The sequence below is a fragment of the Cuculus canorus genome, chromosome 27 (genome assembly GCF_017976375.1).
Source record: "Cuculus canorus isolate bCucCan1 chromosome 27, bCucCan1.pri, whole genome shotgun sequence".
Taxonomy (NCBI): domain Eukaryota; kingdom Metazoa; phylum Chordata; class Aves; order Cuculiformes; family Cuculidae; genus Cuculus; species Cuculus canorus.
In genome coordinates, this window is record NC_071427.1 from 1,241,684 (window position 1) to 1,256,846 (window position 15,163).

The 15,163-nt window shown below is 49.7% G+C and overlaps 1 protein-coding gene across 2 annotated transcripts in view; it reads left to right on the forward strand.

The window, feature by feature from the left end:
- Positions 1-5,865: 5,865 nt before the first annotated feature.
- LMNB2 (lamin B2) overlaps positions 5,866-15,163 on the forward strand; it is a 40,955-nt gene continuing 31,657 nt past the window's right edge. For both annotated transcript variants that reach the window (XM_054050358.1, XM_009567010.2), the window contains exon 1: positions 5,866-6,144. In XM_054050358.1, the coding sequence (XP_053906333.1) occupies positions 5,911-6,144 (234 nt within the window). In that variant the 5' untranslated portion in view covers positions 5,866-5,910. The remainder of the gene's footprint in view (positions 6,145-15,163) is intronic.

Below are 15,163 nucleotides of genomic sequence, written 5' to 3' on the forward strand. Positions count from 1 at the left end.
ACATTTCTCACACTGAATGTGTATTTCATGCATTCAGGTCAAAACCTACTACTTACACAGGACAAGTACTAAAGATATGTGGCTAGAAAGCTGCCTGGAGGAGATGGACCTGGGGGTGTTGATTGACAGTGGCTGAACATGAGCCAGCAGTGGCCCAGGTGGCCAAAAAGGCCAATGGCATCTTGGCTTGGATCAGAAACCGTGTGACCAGCAGGTCCAGAGAGGTGATTCTGCCCCTGGACTCAGCACTGGGGAGACCACACCTCGAATCCTGTGTTCAGTTCTGGGCCCCTCACTCCAAAAAGGATGTTGAGGCTCTGGAGCGTGTCCAGAGAAGAGCAACGAAGCTGGTGAGGGGGCTGGAGAACAAGTCTGACGAGGAGCGGCTGAGAGAGCTGGGGTTGTTTAGCCTGTAGGAGGCTGAGGGGAGACCTTATTGCTCTCTGCAACTTCCTGAAAGAAGGTTGTAGAAAAATAGGTGCTGGCTTCTTCTCCCAAGTGACAGAGGACAGGACAACGGGGAATGGCCTCAAACTGCGCCAGGGGAGGGTCAGGCTGGATATCAGGAAAAAAATTTCACAGAAGGGGTGATGGGGCCCTGGCAGAGGCTGCCCAGGGAAGGGGTGGAGTCCCCATCCTTGGAGGTATTTAAAAGACAGGTGGATGAGATGCTCAGGGACATGGTTTAGTGGCAGATAGGAATGATTGGACTTGATGATTCTGAAGGTCTTTTCAAACCTAGTGATTCTGTGATACGCAGTGACTGCAAGAGAGACTTACAGCTGTGTGTTAACAAGGGTATTGAGCATCCAGAATTGCTGGATTTACTCTGAGATTTTCCAGCTTGAGGTATACTCGGTATTAGCATCCCAGACCCATTAACAGGAAGATTGTCTAGATTTTATTTTGAGGATAAGCCCACTCACACCTATTTGTTCAGCCTGGGTCCCCAGATTTCTTTTCACATATTGCCTACAGTATTTTCTTGCTCCCTTTCCCATTTCCCTCTCTGGATCTGCCCTCCCTATCCTGTACAGCACTTCTTTGCTTTATGCTCACGCTGCTTTTTCATTTGCTTTATGCTCACGCTGCTTTTTCCTTTGCTTTCCACATATATGGATGACAGACACTGAATCTGTTTTTTCTACTTCTCAGGCAGAAAGTCTCCTCTTTCTCAGCATTCCCTGATAGCCAAAAGGCACAATGGCAGTAACCTCCAAAGTTTTGGAACATGAGGCATTAGCTCATGGGAATGGTAATCCATTTTATACTGGTTAATGTGCAAGAATGGAAGGTGGAATATGTTTTGGGAGAAAATAACACTCCAAATCTTTAGGAAGGGCAAACTTCCCAGCGGATTTTAGTTTGTACAAACTGCAAGGTCCTGCACCTGGATCAGGGCAACCCTCAGTATCGATACTGGCTGGGGGATGAAAAGATTGAGAGCAGCCATGCCAAGGACCTGTTGGTCCTGGTGGATGAGAAGCTGGACATGAGCTGGCTCAGCAACCCAGGATCTCCTGGGCTGCATCCCCAGCAGCGTGGCCAGCAGGGCGAGGGAGGGGGTCCTGCCCCTCTGCTCCCCTCTGGGGAGAGCCCCCCTGGAGCCCCGTGTCCGGCTCTGGAGCCCTCAGCTCAGGAAGGACCTGGAGCTGCTGGAGCAGATGCAGAAGAGGGCACGGAGATGATCAAAGGCCTGGAACAGCTCCCCTATGACAAGCAGCTGAGAGAGTTGGGTTGAAGAGAAGACTCTGAGGAGACTTGACTGTCACCTTTCAGTACAAAACCGAGACTGATAAGAAAGATGAGGAAAAACTTTTGAGCAGGGCCTATAGCAATAGGAAAAGGGGGAACAGTTTTAAACTAAAAAATGAGGAGTTTAGACTCAATATTAGGAAGAAATTTTTTACGCTGATGGTAGTGAAACACTGGAACACGTTTCCCAGAAAGGTGGTAGATGCCCCGTCCCCAGAAACATTCAAGGCCAGATTGGATGGAGCTCTGAGAAAACTAATCCACTGGAGGATGGACATGGTCACTATGGGGATGTGAACTAGATGACCTTTATGGTCCCTTCCAACCCAAACCATTCTATGAGTGCAGAAGGATTTCACGATAGCTTCCATCTGGAATGGTCTGACCAGAGACTGAGAGCCATGGCAACCTGTCAGGAACATTTTGGTAGGTATTTCTACCATCTACAAAACATTGCTTCTGTACTTTCACCCTTGGAAACAGCAGATCAGTGTTTTTCTCCACCTCCGATTTGATCAGACACAACCTCAGTGGCAAGAGCAGAGCATGGTAAAGTTGTGATATCTCAGACTCAGGCTTGGTGAGAACGCTGGGATAACCCCTGTGGAAGGGACCCTGTGGCAGAGCCAGCAGTGACCCAGGTGGCCAAGCAGGCCAATGGCATCTTGAACTGGATCAGAAACAGTGGCCAGCATGCCCAGGGAAGCGATGGTGCCACTGTACTCGGCATTGGTTGAGGCTGCACCTCGAATCCTGTGTTTAGTTTTGGGCTCTTCAGTGCAAGGACATTGAGGGGCTAGAGAAGGGCCTGGAGGACAAGGGTTATGAGAGGCAGCTGAGGGAGTTAGGGTGGTTTAGTCTGGAGAGAAGGAGGTTAGAGGAGACCTCATCACCATCTACAACTGCAAGAAAGGAGGTTGTGGTAAGGTGGATGCTGGTTTCTTCTCCGAAGTGATAGCAACAGGATGAGAGGGAATCATAGAATAGTTCCGGCTGGAAGGGACCTCAAAGCCCATCCAGTTCCACCCCCCTGCCATAGGCAGGAACACCTCCTACTGGATCAGGCTGCCCAAAGTCCCATCCAACCTGGCCTTGAACACCTCCAGGGATAGGGCAGCCACCACTGCTCTGGGCAACCTGTTCCAATGTCTCACCATACTCATCATGAAGAAATTCCTCCTTATGTCTAGCCTAAACCTCCCCCTCACCAGTTTATAGCTGTTGCTCCATGTCCTATCACTACAAGCCTTTGTAAATAGTCCCTCCCCAGCTTCCTTGTAGCCCCTTTCGGTACTGGAAGCTGCTCTAAGGTCTCTCACAGCCTTCCCTTCTCCAGGCTGAATAAGCCCAACTCTCCCAGCCTGGCCTCATATGGGAGGTGCTCCAGCCCTCAGATCACCCTTGTAGCCTCCTCTGAACCCTCAAGCTGTGCCAGGGTAGGTTCAGATTGGATATTAAGAAAAATGTCTTCAATGAAAGCATTCTTGGGCTTTGGCAGAGGCTCCCAGGGCAGTTGTGGAGTCCCCATCCCTTCAGGGCTTTAGAAGCCAGGCAGACAAGGTGCTCAGGGATGGTTTAGCAATGACAGGGATGATTAGGCTGGATCTCCAAGCTCTTTTCCAACAAAAAGGTTCAGTTATTCCATGCCACGAACCGGCTGCAGCCACGGGCAACACTGAGGCAGGCACCCTCACAGCCCTGTCATAGAATCATAGAATCGCTGTGTTGGAAAAGACCTCTTACATCATCAAGTCCAACCATTCCTATTTGCCACTAAATCATGTCCCTGAGCACTTCATCCACCTGTCTTTCAAATAACTCCAGGAATGGGGACTCCACCCCCTCCCTGGGCAGCCTCTGACAGGGCCCCATAACTCTTTCTGTGAAAATTTTTTCCTGATATCCAGCCTGACCCTCCCCTGGCACAGCTTGAGGCCATTCCCCCTTGTCCTGTCCCCTGTCACTTGGGAGAAGAGCCCAGCTCCCTCCTCTCCACAACCTCCTTTCACGTAGTAGTAGAGATCAATAAGGTCTCCCCTCAGCCTCCTCTTCTCCAGGCTAAACAACCCCAGCTCTCTCAGCCACTCCTCATAAGACTTGTTCTCCAGCCCCTCACCAGCTTCGTTGCCCTTCTCTGGACACGCTCCGGAGCCTCAACATCCTTCTTGGAGCGAGGGGCCCAGAACTGAACACAGGATTTGAGATGTGATCTCCTCAGTGCCGAGTCCAGGGGCAGAATCACCTCCCTGGACCTGCTGGTCACTCCGTTTCTGATCCAAGATGCCATTGGCCTTCTTGGCCACCTGGGCCACTGCTGGCTCATGTTCAGCCACTGTCAATCAACACCTCCAGGTCCTTCTCTTCTATGCAGCTTTCCAGCCACTCTTCCCCTGGTCTGTAGCTGCACAGGGTTGTTGTTCCCCCAAGTGCAGGACCCGGTATTTGGCCTTGTTAAACCTCATTGGTCTCAGCCCACGGGTCTAGCCTGTTCAGATCCCTTTGGAGAACCTCCCTACCCTCTGATGCCATGAAAAGGCAAAACTCAATAATCAATGCAAATTTGATTATTAAGCAGGTATTTCTTTAATGCGACATTGGACACACAGGGAGTTATTTCACCTTATGTGTGTCCATTGAGGCTGGTTACAGGATTTTTATAATGGTTAAACATACATATTCATATAGATCCTGGGAAACATTGGTTAAACATACATAGAACTCATCATTACATCTTATCCCTCCCTCTGCATGTACATCATAGTTCCTTTGTGTTTTCAGAATCCTCTGATGCTCTTTATCTTATCTCCTTCCCCATTGTGTCCTTTTGATGAGCTCAGGTTTGTTCTTTGTTTCGGCATTTTCCTCAGCTTGGAACATCACTCAGAGACGAGTTTCTTTAAGATACACAATACTTGATTTGTTGCTTGTTTCAACTAGTAAACCAGCTAAACTCCTATTACAATCACATTCTTTCTTAGTGCAAGCTGGCCCAGATTTGATTCTTATTATTCTTAATGATTTATTCCTTCCTTCATCTCAAGCAGATCAACGCTTCCTCCCAGCTTTGTGTCGTCTGCAAAGTTGCTAAGGGTTCACTCAAAGCCTTCATCCATTGATAAAGATACAGGGAGATCAAGTGCACCCTCAGCAAGTTTGCAGATGACCCCAAGCTGAGTGGTGCAGTTGACACACTGGAAGGATGGGATGTCATCCAGAGGGACCTGGACAGGCTGGAGAAGAGGGGCTGTGAGAACCTCATGAGGTTCAACAAAACCAAGTGTAAGGTCCTGCACCTGGGTCGGGGTGATCCCCAATTTCAGTACATGATGGGGGATGACATGATTGAGAGCAGCCCTGAGGAGAAGGACTTGGGGTGCTGGGGGATGAGAAGCTTGACATGAGCTGGCAACGTGCACTCACAGCCCGGAAACCAACCATGTCAAAAGCAGCGTGGCCAGCAGGGCAAGAGAGGTGATTCTGCCCTTCTATTCCTCTCTTGTGAGACCTCATCTGTGTCCAGTTCTGGAATCCTCAATACGAGAAAGATATGGAACGGTTAAAGCGTGTTCAAAGGAGGCTACAAGGATAATCGGAGGGCTGGAGTGCCTTCCCTACGAGGACAGGCTGAGAGAGTTGGGGTTGTTCAGCCTGGAGAAGGCTCAGAGGAGACCTTATAACGACTCTCCAGTACCTGAAGGGGCTACAGGAAAGCTGGAGAGGGGCTGTTCATAAAGGCTTGTGGGGACAGCATGAGGGGGAATGGGTATAAACTGGAGAGGAGCAGATTTAGACTGGACATTAGGAAGAAAATCTTCCCCATGAGAGTGGTGAGACACTGGCCCAGGTTGCCCAGGGAAGCTGTGGCTGCCCCATCCCTGGAGGGGTTCAAGGATCCAGTGGGAGTTGATACTGGATGATCTTCAAGGTCCGTTCCAACCCAAACTATTCTATGATTCTATGATATTGACCAGGACTCGACCCAGCGCTGAGCCCCATCCCCTCACGCTATAAAATGGCGCCCACCCCGCCTTTCCTTCAGCTGCGCCGCCATCTTGGCGCCCAGACTCCATTTCCCATGCGGCGCCGCGGCGGGCGGGGGGGGGGGGTGCCGCCGCCATCTTAGCGCTGCCTCCTCCCCCGGTGCGGCGGGATTGAATGAGCGCGCCGCCCGCCCGCCTGTCCAGCGCCATGTCCGGCACCCCGAGCCGCGGCACCCCTGCCGGGACCCCGCTGTCGCCCACCCGCATCTCGCGCCTGCAGGAGAAGGAGGAGCTGCGGCAGCTCAATGACCGCCTGGCAGTCTACATCGACCGCGTGCGGGCGCTGGAGCTGGAGAATGACCGGCTGCTCGTCAAGATCTCCGAGAAGGAGGAGGTCACCACGCGCGAGGTAACGGAGCGGGGCGGCTGAGGGACCTCGGAGCTCTCCGGGCTCCGCCACGGAACCATGGAATAGTTTGGGTTGGAAGGGACCTCGAACCCATCCAGTCCCACCCCTGCCACGGGCAGGGCCGCCTCCCACTGATCAGGGGCTCCATGCCCCATCCCGCCTGAGGCTGACGTGCTGTCCAGCCGGAGCCAAAGCAGGCCATGAGGCTGTATCACTCCTGCTTAGCTGGGAGCCCAGCAGGCTGCCCCTGGTTCCTGCCAAGCTGCTCTCTCCATTTGCTTGTTTGCTGGTGGCTCCTAAGTAACTGCAGTTTAAGGTGGATCTCCGAGTGCTCTTATTCTCAATTTTTCTTGTGTTTCTGTCAGTTCTTGACTTTTCTTGCTACTCTTCCTGCCCTTTGTGCTCCCAGGATGGGCAGAGTCGCAGCAGCACAAGCTTTGCTCTAGAGCAAATCGACTGGAAATCAGAATCATGGAATGGTTTGGGTCGCAAGGGACCTTAGAGCCCATCCAGTCCCACCCCCTGCCACGGGCAGAGACGCCTCCCACTCGATCAGAGGCTCCAAGCCCCATCCAGCCTGGCCTTGAACCCCTCCAGGGATGGGGCAGCCACCACTGCTCTGGGCAACCTGTTCCAGGGCCTCCCCACCCTCACAGGAAAACATTTCTTCCTAAAATCTCATCTCAATCTCCCCTCTTTCAGCCTAAAAGCGTTCCCCCATGTCCTATTCCCGCACTCCCTGATCCAGAGCCCCTCCCCAGCTTTCCTGGAGCCCCTTTCAGTGCTGGAAGCTGCTCCAAGGGCTCGCCAGGCTCGGGGGCTGCGGGAGCGGGAAGCAGCTCCGGGAGCAGCTCGGGGCGGGGAGCGGCTCCCGGGGCGGCCCCGGGCGGTGGCTGAAGCCCGACCCGCACATGGTGCCAGCTCGAGGTTGCTGGGCCTTCGCGGTCCCTGTCCCGCCAGTTGAGGAAACGAAATAGAGCCTTTGAAAGGGTTTATTCTAGCTCTGTTCCTCACCAGAGGAAATCTCGTGGTCGCCACAAATGCTTGGAGTCGAATCCTTGTAGAGCGAACTGCTCTCTGCTGGCAGTTCCCCGCGCAGAAGGGATCTCAGCTCCCTGTGAGCTTGAGGCTAAACTGGCTGATGCTTTTTCCTGTGCCGTGTTTTGCTTTTCCCTCTTCTGCGGTATCCGCTTTCCCCAGGACTCTCCTTCCCGTAGGGAGGAAGGATGTAGTCGGTGACCCAGCTGGGGACAGTCCCACCCGTCCTGTACCAACCCCTGTGGGTGAGGTGTCCCCCTCCGGGATGCGGTTTGGCTACTGCGGAAAGCCTGCAGGTAACAGCCTTTCCTGTAACTGTGATGTGATGGATTGCTGTTGCCGCTGCGTGGGCTCCCGCCCCGCCGAGGGTCTGGTTTGGTGATGCTGGAGGTGGTGGGAGGAGGGTTTGAATTAATTCAGTTTCAGCGAACCAGATATGGTAGCGTCTTGTTTTGGGAGTGGTTGGTCTGCCTGCAATCAGTGCACACCCGGGATTCAAACACCTTGAAGTCCTTTTGTGCGGCTTGATAATACATTATAACTTCCAAGTAACTAGATGTTTCTAAACATGAGACATGGCTACATCGATTGCTGTAAACAAAATAACCCTGTGTGGTTCAGGAACTTCCCAAGCTGTAAGTTGCTGAAGGCTGGCAGGAGTGTGGGCTTTAAATCTGGGAGGCAGATGGTAATTCTATTGACAGCAAAGATGTAATGAGTAAGAACAGGACAAGCAGAAAACATAAATATAACCTCATTAGATATTTAGTATGAGCTTAAACCAACTCCCAACAGCAATTCTGTCTGTTATTGATTCTGGAAAAATACTCAGATGGGAAATAAACTCGAGGATTTTGATATAAATATTTTGCTTACTTTCCTTTTGAGCTTTCCTTCTTCACTTTTCCTCCAGAGTTCAAAAAGTGTCCTGATTCTTAAATATCTTCTAGCAAACCTTGTCAGGGTTCCTCAAGCTGCTCTATGACTTGTCAGAGACAGTATGAGAGACTCAGCTGGTCTCTGGAGCACATTTGTTAGTGCGTTCCCCAGCCCTTTAGGACTGCTTAGTTGTTCTTCACATGTGTCTAGAAAAAAAGGCTTTGTAGTCTTACTGCTTTGATGTCAGATAGTGGTCAGTGGAAGCAGCTGGGTGTGAGATTTGGTGTTTACTGGAATGGGAATCCTGCCCTTTCACTTTCAGGGCCAATGTAGTAAACCGGATTTTCTGCTGACATCTCAGTTTCCTTGAAACACTGTTAGAAGTTGTGTTTAGAAAATGATTAGGCTAAGCATGAAATAAGTTATTAATTAAAAATAAACCTCCCAAACAAACCCCAAAGCAACTCTGACTTCTGTGTCACAGTCAAATGTACTCCAGTGCTATTGGCATGCTGTTCTGTCTGCATAATTATAGCTTTATATTAGCTCTATGTGCTTAAAATTGACTATATTCTTTTCTTGGGTCATTCAAGATGAAAATTCCCCTTGGTTGTCCTGAGCGGTGTGATATTTTTTTTTTAGCTGCCTAAATATTGTAATATTTTTGGCTTATCTCTGGTAGCGGCAGGAAGCATCACCTACCGCTGCGGTAGGGGAGTGATGGATGCTGTGGGATCACAAGCAGGGGTGACTGCTCACCAGTAGACTTTGCATTAACACCTGAGACTTGCCTTGAGAGCATGTGATGGGGCCATAATCCAAGGGGAACTGGAGGCTGAGGGTAGCTATGACAAGCAGTAGACAGAGCGTGGTGCCATGAGAGAGGTATTTGTCCCTTGCTTGTAGCTCCAGAATCCCGCAGTGGCCACCTAAGAGAATGGGACTGGGGTGAGACCGCTACCAGCATTCTCTCCCCCTGCCCCTGTGTGCATGAGAATAGAGGGTTGACGTTTCTGATGTTCACAAAGCCCTGGCTCAGGGGAATGTCTTGTAGAAGAGAGGAGTTGTGTTGATGCTGTTAGATGAGGACCACAGTTGCTGTTCTGCCAGAGACTTTCAGCAGCAGCTGATCAGGAGCTTCTTTTTCCTTGTTGTTTAAATCACCAGTCTGCAGAAGATAAAGCAGCCACTTATCCTCTGGGCAATCTCTTTAGTTTTATGGACTATGGTGACATCGTGGCCTGGGAACAGAGTCAGTTCTGTTGCTGTTTTTGAGGAGCACAGGGCTACCACCTCTTAGCAGTAGGGAAAAGGAACTTTGCAGAAGTTAAGATTTCTTATCTCCACTCCTCTGCTAATGGCAGCCCTTTTCCTGCTTTCTCTAACCCTGTCCAATGCTGATCTACCTTTACCTGTATACAGAAATCAAAATGTATACATTAAGTCCTCAGACATGCAAAAAAGCATTTTGCCTGTGTAGCTGGGGGACCTATAATTGACCTAATTGTTTCTATTTGTTCTCTTGCATGACTCTCCTCATGTAGCTTAGCCTGTGACAGAAGAGAAATGTAGCTCACCCCTCGCTTTTCTACCTCCCTGGTACATAACTGGTGCTGTTCTCACCAGGTTGGGGTCTCTGTTAAAATAACCTGATTTGTGAGGCTGGGAGGGGGAATACTGGAAGGGTAAAGAGGAAGAGTCGAAGCTCCCCTCAGTCCCCTTTCTGCCAACTCCCTGTCCTCCCTGCAGTTCTTGTGATTGTAGCCTTCCCAAAAAGATGTTTTGCTGGGTGTGGGAGGGGTGACTGCTGCACTGAGGATATCCCACTGTTCTCACCCACAGAAGGAGAAGTAGGGAGGAAAAAAGAGAACATCCCTGGGAGCCTCAGCCACTGACAGCTATTACCCTTGTGACAAAAGCAGTATCTACAGGGGTTTTCTCTTCGCCTGCATCTTCCCAGCTCTGTGGGTGTGATTGTGGGCGACAGCAATCTTGTACGTCGCAGCCATCAGAGCATGCACTGTGGTCTCCCCTGGTCTCCGCTCACCCACCAGTGCTGCAGCTCTGTGCCCTTCATTTGCACCAGTTGTACTGACCAGAGCTGCTGTCACAACCAGGCTGGTGTGGTTCTGGTGCTGCCTAGTTGTCACCTTCAAAATACACGTTCAGATGCTGCAGTGGATGGTGGGTCACTCAAGACTTGTACCCTTCAAGATGTGGTCTTCTGGCACTATAGACATCATCTGGGAGGCAGTGGTGGTGATAAACACACGTGTCCATTGTTCTTGAGAACTTGACTGATGTTCTTGGTGAGTCAGAACCATACCTGACTGGCAATCTATCAGTCTTTAACGGGCTGAATAAGAACATACTGAGCCACACCTGATGGGAACACACGTTTTGTACATTAATACATGTTAACAAGATTGTTGTTTCATTGCCACGTTTGTCTGGACTCACTTGTGGTCAGGTGGGGCATGCTGCTTGCCTAGTATGTAGGTTTGTTGCCTTGTTCTCTGTGTCTTCATTGAGTGATGTCTTGCAGCTTTTCTCAAGTGATTGCGGTGGGAGGGTCTGTGTTGGTGTGTCTGTCCTTGAGCTCACTGCACAGGGAGCTTTGAGTGCTCCCAGCAAGCGCTGGTGGGTCAGCGAGCATCCAGCAGTCCTGCCTTTCAGACCATGCTGTGGAAACATCTCTGTTCTCTTGTTCTCAACATGCTTGTGTTTCCATCATGGAATGGCAGGGGTTGAAAGGGCCCTCTGGAGCTCATCCCATCCAACCCTGCTGCTAAAGCAGGGTCACCTTGAGCAGCTGCACAGGAGCATGTCCTGGTGGGCTGGAATATCTCCAGAGAAGGAGACTCCACACCCTCCCTGAGCAGCCTGTTCCCATGCTCTGTCACCCTCGCAGGAAAGAAGTGTTTCTTCATGTCCATGTGGAACTTCTCAGGCTCCAGTTTGTGCTTGGTGCCCCTTGTCCTGTCACAGGGTGCTGCTGAGCAGAGTCTGGCCCCATCCTCCTGTCCCTTAGACATCAATCAGCATCGATGGGATCCCCTCTGTCTCCTCTTTTCCAGGCTGAACAGACTGAGCTCACTCAGCCTTACCTCATAAGAGGGATGCTTCAGTCCCATCACCTCTGTGGCCCTAAATTGTCCTTCTTTGTCCCTTATGTTGCCAAATTAAAAACTTACAAAGCTCCTTCGCCAGCAAAAGAGGTGGGGAAAAGTGGAAGCAAACTCATAACACCGTGTAGGGTGTCCGGCTTCATCTCTGTGCAAGAGTTGGGCTTGACTGCATGTTACTGTGCAGTGGATCAGCTGCAACCTGTGTTCTGGTTCCTGCTGAGCTCCATTTGAGGTTTTGGCTTAGTTTCTTTCATCAGCTTCAGATGGGGCTACATTTTCAGAGAGGAGGGACCCATTTGACGGCCTAACCTGTCATCTGGGGGATTGCCGCTTCACAGGGGTTTGCGTTCCACGCATTACAGAGAGGCTGCTGAGCAGCAAGACTGCATTACAGCAGGCTGTTCGACTGCTACCCCTGCTGCTCCTCCACTTGGGCACCAGTGATGCTGATGGGATGACCGTAAAAGTATCAGCTGTGCCTGTGGGTGATGGTTAATGGCCTGAGGGCCCTGGGGTGTGGGGAGCAGGAGGCTTTGGGGATGGCTGAACAGGTCCTGCAGAGCAGCACAGGATTGCACAACTGCTGTGGGCAATAGAATCTTGGGTTTTATGACCATGGAAATGTCTTTCAGGGCTGATGACTGCTTGAAAGAGACAGGATCCTCCTGGCTAAGTAGAGCAAGTGTATTGTTGCCAGCAGGGCTGGTCCAGCCTGCTGAGAAGGGCTTTAAATGAGAATGATGGGGGAGGGAGAGATTCCTTGCTCAGGTAGGATCAGGTAAGGAAGAGGTGGATGGACTAGGCTAGTGAAAGGCCCGGGGTTATGCAAACGGAAGAAGAAGCAACAGAAAAAGAGTGAAATGGAAACACTCCCGGCATAGGTACGTGAAGAAGGAAGTGCTGACTGGACAGCCTTCTGGGGAAAGCTCTCCTGCCCTTCCTGGGGAATCATTGTGCTTCGGAGCCACGCTGAAACGCCTGATGTGGAGGACAGGCACAGGACCCTGTGGGCAGTGACATTGTCATCAGGGATAGCTCACACCACCAGAGTGCAGTGACGATGAACGTGGGCTGCTCAGGAAGGCAAGGAGGGGAGTTGTTCTTCATGTGAGAGAGCGGTGGGGATGCCTGGAGCTCTGCCAAAGGACAGGTTATGAGCTCTTAGAACTTGTTGGTCAGGTTTAGTGTGCAGACCAAGATGGTGGCACTGTGGTTTGTGTCTGCTGCTGACTTAATAAAGAAGAGGTTAATGAGGCCTCCTTCAGTCAAGTGGAGGTCATGCATGCCCCAGTCTTTGTGCTCTGGACCTTAATAAATAAGGAAGAATTGATCAGGGACGTTAAGGTCGGGGCAGTGACCATGAAATGGTGGGAAAGGATGAAGCACAGCAAAAAGCAAGACCATAACTCTGAATATCAAGAGAGGAGACTGTAGCTTCTTCAGGGTGGTGCTTGGAAGGATCCCATGGGTTACAGCCCTGGAGACAAAAGGGGTGTGTCAGAGTTGCGTTGGTATTCAAGGATAACCACAACTCCAAGCTCAAGTGTGGTCCATCCCAACAGTCAGGAAATGGAGCAGAGGTTGGAGGAGACCTGTACAGATGAGCAAAGAGGTCTTGACTGAACTCAGACATAAGGAAGGCTAATGCGCTCAGTGCTGCCTTGTGGCCAGAGCAGCCTTCAGGAGTCCCAGGCCCCTGAGACCAGAGGGAAAGTCCAGCACAATTGGAGACTTGACTCTTATTAGAGAGGCATAAGGATGGGGAACATGTAAACAACTGGACAGAAGTCCGTGGGACCTGATGGGTTGCACTCATGAGTGCTGAGAGAACTGACTGGCATCATGGTGAGGCTGCTCTCAGTTACTTTTGGAAGATTACGATGGTTAAGAGAGGTTCTTGGGGACTGGAAGAAGGATAATATCATGCCTATCTTCAGGAGGGTCAAGAAGGAAAATCCAGGGAACTGCAGGCAATCAACCTTCCCTCAGTTCCTGGAAGGCGATGTCTCTTTGCATGTGTTTTTTTCTTCTGTGCCTGTTTAGGCTCTATGTGGACTCTGTAGGAGCCTTTGGTGGGAGATATTGTTCAAACCTTTGGAGTCCAGGTAGACTGGCTGAGCTCCATCTCTGTTGCTGAACACTTGTTGACTTCACAAACTCTCGTTTGTGTAGAATCACGGAATTGCTAGGTTGGAAAAGACCTTTGACATCATTGAGTCCAACAGTACACGTCCACTACTAAATCATGTGCTTGTTCCCAGTCCGCTCCTGCCCTTTAGAAAAGCCACCTGTGTGAGGTGGCTTTTGTTGTGCTTATAGCTGTATCCACTGCTTTTCCTACTTTTTTGTTGACTGGATCTTTTGGGAATACCTGCTCCCTGGGTAGCTGAGCAAGTCCAGTGGTTTGTGAAACCTGTATTTTGCACAAGTCCCACTGATTGTTACTCAGTGTGACTTATTCGTGTGCCCTGAATTCTGTTCTTCAGGTTAATGCCTGCTGCCCTGCCATGGGCTGCAGAGCTCACGACAGGCAGTTCCTGCTTTAGAGATTTGCATGGCAGGAGCCATCTACTAATTCTCATACAAAGTAAGCTCTGAATGAGAGATCAAATAATGTCCTGATAGCTTTAGTTCAGAAAGTAGGCTTTAGAAAGCTGTTACTGCTTTTTAAGCATGATGGTTTGTTACTGCTTGTTTGGTTGATCTGTTCTATGACGCTTTCAACTGATGCTGAAGTGCAGAAATCTCTTAAAGATTCCTCTGGTACAAATATAAGTAAAAAAAAAACCCCAACCCCCAAAGGTCTATTTTCGGTCCATTTTTAGATGGTTCTTCTACATGAATCGATTGACATGAGGCCACAGATGCTCATGAGCAGAGTGAGAGTAACTACTTTCTACACCATTCATGAATTGTTATTCAAATTTCATTTTGTTACTTGCCATGTTGTGTTGTGATGAAGAGAAGTCATCATCAATTTTATTTTTCACTCGACCTCAGCTTTTCAAAAAATATGTTACTATAGCTGATATCCTACTTGTTCTGATCATCTTGAAATATTTTGTATACGTGGTCTTCTTATCGTATGGTGATATCTTCGTACAATATCTTGCTTTCTAGAAATTATTCTTAACTGCTTTTCACTTGTTTTAGCAGATAGCTTGGCGTTCCCTAGTTGCCATGCTGAAACAATTGCAACAGTCATAGATTTGGGGCTTTTTTGCCTTTTCTTACTTCTGCAAGGATGCTGATACCAAGTCAGCTGAGGTTCTTGTTAGGGTCTTGGCAAGTCTGCTGCTGTTGCTGCTGAGGACCTGGTGAAGAGTTGCTTTCTCTTGTGGCTTACTGGATCACCCACTCCACAGCACTTGCTGCCAGCGTGTGGGAATACAGCTCAGGTGTCATCATCTGGATCACAGCTTGGGCCAATTGAAACCTTTTAGGATTACTGCAACTCCTGCTTCCCTCACATCCTATATTGTCTCTGGTTTCCTTGTAGCTGGTGGTTGATAATCAGTGTCAGTCAGTGTTCTTTCTGTTTTCTGAGTGCTGCTTGCAATTCTCTTCACCTACTTTGAAACATCTAGAGCCAGGAAAAAACGTGTAAGGAAAAGAGGACAAAGATGAGCGGAGCAGCAGAACAATTTCTGACCAGGAGCAAATCCGGAAAAGTGATGAGAAGAAACCTGAAATCTCTTAAATCTCCAAGTCCAAGGAGATTTGTGCAGGAAACAAATATTCAGCATTTGTCACAACGCAAACTAACAGCATGAAATGAAATTACCTGGCAGAAAGTCCGAATCCACCAGTTGTGCTTGAATGATACTTTTGTTTGTGAAAACCAAAACCTAAAGACGTGTACAAGAGGATTAGACAAATGGACAGTGTTTGACTACTGGGATTTGGTACCTGGAAACAAATTTTGGGTCAGATTTGTTTTTTTGCTTTTTACAAGCTGAGAGTACCTGCGAGTG